This window comes from Phaethon lepturus, unplaced genomic scaffold (genome assembly GCF_000687285.1).
Source record: "Phaethon lepturus isolate BGI_N335 unplaced genomic scaffold, ASM68728v1 scaffold16597, whole genome shotgun sequence".
NCBI classification, from domain to species: Eukaryota; Metazoa; Chordata; class Aves; order Phaethontiformes; family Phaethontidae; genus Phaethon; species Phaethon lepturus.
This window is the reverse complement of record NW_010549948.1, coordinates 50,759-57,249: the sequence shown is the minus strand read 5'-3', so window position 1 is coordinate 57,249 and position 6,491 is coordinate 50,759. Positions and strand designations below refer to the sequence as shown.

General features: G+C 43.2%; 1 protein-coding gene across 1 annotated transcript in view; it reads left to right on the top strand.

Annotated features, from left to right (window-relative positions):
- Positions 1–6,491, top strand: part of TMEM206 (transmembrane protein 206) — a 17,272-nt gene that overhangs the window by 8,242 nt on the left and 2,539 nt on the right. Inside the window, exon 5 of the mRNA XM_010290414.1 lies at positions 3,406–3,550. Coding sequence (XP_010288716.1) covers positions 3,406–3,550 — 145 coding nt within the window. The remainder of the gene's footprint in view (positions 1–3,405; positions 3,551–6,491) is intronic.

Here is a 6,491-nt window from a genome sequence, read left to right as displayed (position 1 = left end):
CCTGGGCGTTGGAGGGATACTGCCACTGGCTTTTTTCTTTTTTTCTTTTTTTTTTAAGGCAGTGGCAGCTGCTGTCTGCATTAATTGGAGGGATGGAAATAATGAAACCCTTGCAAATTACCAAAAAAGTGTCGCTAAAAATACAAGCTCCTTTCCTGAACTGTCATTAGTATAATACAGGGGTTTAAGAAGAAAATCCTCTGAATATATTACTGACAAACTATTGTTAGTGTAGCATGTAAAATAACATAAGGTCATGTGAGATGATGAGTACCAGCCTGAACAGGTCAGAGATTATTTAAGGGTCTGAACAGAGCTCCATGTTCATGTCTGTGGTCTGAATTGCTGTGTGCAGAGAAATAAAATATAACACAGAAGTTTCGAGATGTTTGGTACCACACCGTCTGACCCTTCATTAGGTCCCATGGCTGGCTGAGAGTTTCGCAGTCTAGGGAAAAGCAAAAGCAAAAAACACAAATTGGGTTTGACTCATCTGTGGTTTTGGCTCTGGCTGTTGTGTTGGAATCTGCTGGTGGGACATCCCAAGCACCTCTGGCTCTTGTGCGTTGGTCCATAGAGATTGGTGTTAGAAGTATCCACGGCAGAGCTAAAGCCCAGTCCAGAATTAGGTTAGCAACTCCCACAGTTGGAGTGAATACAATCTCTCGTGATCTGACATTGATCAGTCTGTGTTAGGGTAACGGGCTCCCTGTTAGTAGTTTGGTTAGTTAGTTTGGTTAGTAGTCAATGGTTACCAGAGAGCATTGGCTGAGAGGAGACCAAGGCTTTGTAGCTCACCCGAGTGACACAGTGGCCTCATGCACTTCTCTTTCTCTGCTGTGATGTAGGATTTTTTGCATGGTCTTGGGGTACCATTAATATTCTGAGAGAGCCTGGTGCAGAGTATCCTGGGAATCTTACCATACATCTAAAGGACAGTGTAATAGGTAGAAGAACTTACGGAACAACAAAAAAAAAGTGCAGCCTTTGGAGGTTGTCTGTCTTTGGGCTGAAGAGGGAATTAAAAGAAACTGCCTGGAGAATTGTTCTTCAGCTTAAAATCCCTCGCCTGTCTTATGTTCACATAGCCGTGTGTGGTTTTTAAGCTGCATTATTTGCCCTCTGCTATCATTTGTGCAAAGCTTGTGCCTCTCTGCTCTACTCCCCCGCGTCCCATCCCACTTCCCCCCCCCCCCCCTCCTTCTTTCTCCCCCCCCCCCCGCTCCCCCCCCCCCTCCCCCCCCCCCCTTTTTTTTTTTCTCCTGACTGTGTGGCAGTGGTCTGGATTATGGACACATGCAAGGAGATGGCTTCTCAGATCACTTCTCCGCAGCTTCTCCTAAGATATTATTAATCTTTCTTTTTCAAGCCTACAATTACTGTCGAAGGCGAAGTATACTACCGCTGTCTGCTTACCATGTAAGTTGTGGCTGTAACGTTCAGCTCTGTGTCATAACTTCCTGCCTCAATTTTCCATGTTGGTTTGGAAAGCTTTTCTAGGATGCTGTATTTAGCCAGGCATTAGGCATATGACTGGCTGCCAGAGTGCTAATTATGTATGTTCCACTAAGTGGCAAAGCACTGCACTTTTCCATAGTGTCCCATCAGCTGCTGTTGTATCCACATACCAAAGGGGGAAGAAATCATTGTTGCATTAGGTCTCCCTATGTCATTGGTTTGTACGGTGAAGAGCAGTCAGGCGATGGGCTTTGTTCTTCTGCTTTGCCCACGTCTTCCTTGTCAGGGTTAGAGAGGTGCGCTGCCATCCTGTTGGGATCACTGCACAAGCACCTAATGTTACAAATAGATATTCATAGAATCATAGAATAGTTTGGGTTGGAAGGAACCTTTAAAAGTCCTCTAGTCCAGCCATTCCTAGCTTGCTAAAACACTCTTGGAATATCATCTGTCTTGATGGGTAGGAAAGTGTGTTAGATTTTCTTTCCAGAAACAGTGTTTGTATGCACAATGGAGTTCTGTGTTTGAAGCCCTGACTTGGGAGAAATGGCTTTTCTAGGTTTTGCCTTCCTATGAATGTATGCATATTCATCTATTAAGCCTAAGCAGGCAGTGTAGTACAGAGTAGCCGTCAGTATGATATTCTTTTTTATCAGTGCTTGCTTTTGGTGCCTTGTAGACAAGGCATCTTGGTTTGTAGGAAGAAAAGGAGCCCTGATTCTGAAAACTACGGGAAAAGACTGGAGAGGTGCAAATCCAGTCAGTGCTGGTATGGGACAAATCCTCCTGATTGGCCTGTTCTCAGGGTTTTGCTGCTGCTTCTTTACTTCTTTGCATCTTTCTCCTGAAAGACCAAAATACTGTAATACGCCAGCAGACCTAGTCATGTGCACCTTCTGCCGTACAAGCAAAATATACTTCTTTCCCTTCACCTTGGAAAATGGATTTAAGCTGAGTCAAAACCCTTTCCCTTGTCTCAAGGGCCAGCATACCCTGACATACCTCTGCAACCTGAAATCTATCTTTCAGTAAAAATCAGCACTCTGTGCTTTAATGACTCATGACTCACCACAGTGGTTTACCCCTTTGTTTCAAATTAAACTTTATTGAAAAAGCAGCTGCAGGGCCAGGCTTATCATAGAGATGACATTAAAGTGGCTAAAATCACTGAGTACTGAGGAGCTCCAAGTAAATAGCATGGTTAATTCACTGCGTCCTGTGCAGGTGGTGGAGAAAGGATGGAGACCAGATACACCTTAGAGCTGCCTCTTTACCACTTGCAGCATGAGGGGTTTTGGAAGCCTTAAAATGGCTTATGGTCACAGTAGTAAAAAAAAAAGACACAAAGCAATCCTGCTGTTCCGGGGCTACAAATATCTGTAAGCGCATATTGGGGGAAACAGCCATGTTATTGCAGGTGGGAGCCTTCCACCAAAGGTATAGTGGATCCAAAATGATAGGAATGCACTGGATGTACATTTCAAAGCATTTTAAGTGTGTCTGCATTGCAGACAGTTTATTTGCATCCCAGAAATGGGGTGAAGCAGCCTGTCCTGCCTCTAGGCTGTTCCTTCCATCTCTTGCTTCCTAGCATTGTGGTGAGTTGTTTCCTGGGGTCCTGGCTTTGCTCCTTTCTGTCTCAGAGGTGATAGATGAGCAGAACAAAGTTCTGCTGTAAGGCAGAACAATCCCTAGGGGCAGGCAGAATTCTGTGGTGGTGGGGCACCAGGTAAGTCTTCTGCAGGTAAGAACACATGAGTGCAAGTGCTACCGTTAATCAAAACATGACTCCTCAAAATGTTTTAGATACGCCGAATTTTAGCAGCTGAAACATAAAAGGAATTGTGAATACATTTTGAAGTGCCTGTAGGTCTGACATTCTCCTGCCTATAGTGCTCAGATACTGCTCTGACTTTGGTCAGTAAAATAATGGTCTTTCTTCTTTAGTCCAGAAAAAGCAGAATTCATGAAGGACTGTGAAAGTTCATACTCCAGCTGGAAGTTTTCTGGAGGCTTTCGGACTTGGGTCAAGATGTCCTTGGTGAAAACAAAAGAAGAAGATGGTAGTGAGACTGTTGAATTCAAACAAGAGGTAACAAAACCAAAAAAGAGTACTCAGGAAGAGTGTTTTGAGACCTCTTACTTTATTAAGAACTAGTTACTGCCACAGTTTTAATAACTGGTCAACAAACCCAGTTCTTGGGGCACATAGCAGTATGAGTTGGAAGAAGGGTGGGTGGGTTGGTTGGTTAAGGAAGGAGCTTGTTTTTTCTTTCATTGCATCTGTTACGCCACTTGCCACGGAGCAGTTTTGGCTGTAGAGTTACTTGTATTCTTTTTTAACATGGAGACGTTCTGTAAAACTAAAAAACTAAAAAAAAAGTGAATGTGTTGATGTGCTCGGCTGTTGGCATGACCTAGGGACACGTCTCAGGAAAACATCTCCTAATGGGGAGGCCAGAAAATCCAGGCCTTGAATGTGTTATAAATGATACCTGTAGTCTGAGGTAAGGGTCTGAAGAGACTGATGTAGAAATATTAACACGGCTACCTTTAGTTCAGGGTGGGGAACAACTGCCAAAGGAATTGTCTAAATAAATGCTATTATTGGAAGGAGGTATTGTTTAGGTTACCACAGGGCTGATGTTAGGATGAAGAGGTAAACATAAGCCTTGTATCCTTTGTAGCATTTTCATGTCTGCTTTTTGTTTGGGCTTGGGATTTTTAGCTGTTCGGTATCTTTAGAAACATGGAATAACTTAACTTCTTGGATCATTTAAAACTAGAAAATACACAGGTGGAAGATGCAAACTCAGCTAGAGATGAAGTGAGTTTGACTTTCATTCCTGTTCCGTTCACATTAACGGACAGGAAAAGAATTGTGTTTTTTCTTGCTCACAGCGTTGGTTGGTCTACAGTGCTGAGAAATGAGAGTTTTAAGAGCAGTCTTTTCCAGAGTGTGTCTTCCAGAGACTACACTTTCTCTTACTCCACGGTGCAAGTGGAGATCAAAATGAAGCAGAATCTTCAGTTCTCCTGTCTTTAGTTCTCACAGTTAGGGTGTTACGTGGCAAAGCCTTAAGGGAAGAGCAGAGCTGTGACTGTGAGGTGGGTACCCTCCTACTCCACTGGAGGAGGACAGGAGGCAAATCGCGGAGTCATGCCTTAGTTTGGAGGAGAAGAAAGAATGCATCAGTCAGCTGCTGCCCTGTAAGCACTAACAGCAGTTGTCTGTCTGTCCTTCATCACCTACAGCTCTGTATCACTTGCCATTTGGCACTTAACCAAGTATAGGATTTTTGAAAGTCCTCCTTTGTGTGCCCAAGTCTAATGAGTCTCAAAGTGGAAACAAAATGCTGACTCAAACTCAGAAAAAGCTGAGCTATTTGTGACCATAATCATCCACTTAGTCCAGCAGTTACGGGCTCTCTGATCATCTGGGTAGGTGAACACTGTGTTGGGTTTTTTGTTTTGTGGGTTGGTTTGTTTTTAATAAAACCTAGGAAATAGGAATCAGTACAAATGGGAATTTTGTGTTTCAGATCCGTAATAATAATACAGTAGAAGTTGAGATAGCTTCAACACCTTGCACTTGCTGTGTTTGACAGTGCAATGTCTGCTCAAATTGCATAAGGAAGTCCATTAGCCTTTCAAATCTAAAACTGGGAGATGGCATACCAGAAAGCTGGATACAACTATTAGGTCCAATAGCACAGTCAGTCAGCCTGCTCGCTAGCCCAGTAGTCATTACTTTGCCTTTTCTTCCTTTCCCATTGCTTTCATTTAGCTGTGTGTACTGTTTGTTTCCTGGTGTGCAGTTTTCTTGAATGAGCGTAGCGGGGGTGATGGTATGCTGAAGTAAGTAAATGAGCTGTAGAAGCATAGGGTAAGCCTGCAGCAAAGGTGTTTGACTGGAAAATATGAGGTGGTGAATCTCCCATATGCTCTGAATGGAGCATATATAGGGTTCGAGTGTCTGCTTCCACATGTTTGTAGCCTCAAATCTGGTCAGGGCAGGGTGCGTGAAGACTGATAGAAGTCTTGAAGTATTTGTAAAGAAACTAAGCCATAACAGATAGGAGGTTTCTGGAGTAGGTCATCCCTCATACAATGAAAAGGCTTGTAAAAAGGTGAGAATAGCAGACTGTTTAGGGACTTCCTATTCAGCCTTCCTCTACTTGGAACAAGAAAGGGAAAGGGCAGTTTCCTCCATCTGTCTCATGTTCCTGTCACAACCCTAAAATGAAGTTAGCATACTGCTGGATTCGTTACTTCCAGTACAGTATTAAACTAATGTAGGAAGAGCAGCGGTACTCCCTTGTGCACAGACAAAGATGTAAACACATCCAGCCTTTGAGGGTTGGAGAAGTCCTTCCATCACTTGTTCAGCTGTAACTCCACTGTGCTTTCCTCTGAGGTAACTCTGGCTCTTGAGCAGTTGACATTGACTCTTAGCTGCAGGGGGGTCAGTGCAAACTGTGGCATTACTGCCTGTGACCCCATGTAGTTTCCCGCTGGGCTGGGTGTTACAAGATAAATGTTTTTCTGAGGCCTCATGCCATAGTACTCTCCTGATTGTGGTTCATAAGACTATAGTTTATGTGGCTGTAACATTGATCTGGTATCCTAAACCCTACCCTGGTGGAATTGTGCTAAAGCTCTCCACCCCCCAGTGCTAGTTTCAAATGGTACCCTAGTTAATGGGCAGTACTGGGAAGTATGATTTTAATTGTTAACATCTAGGCTTCTTTCCCTTCTGTTTTCATTCTGCACTTGCTGGCATCTTCCAGTTTAGTGTACGGTTGATTTTTAAAAGAAAAAAGTCTTCCTGCCACCATCATGTAGTTCTCTGGTAAATAAAAATAATTTAGCATCCTTCGTTCATGAGAACTTCCCAAATACTGTATGACTCCAAGGAAATGAACTTTATAAATGAAATTTCCCCCCTTGAAATGGAAAAACTACGTAGTAAAATAAAGGCCCTTGCCATCAGTATAAAAATGGCATTGCTGTGCCTTACTAAGCAAGAAATA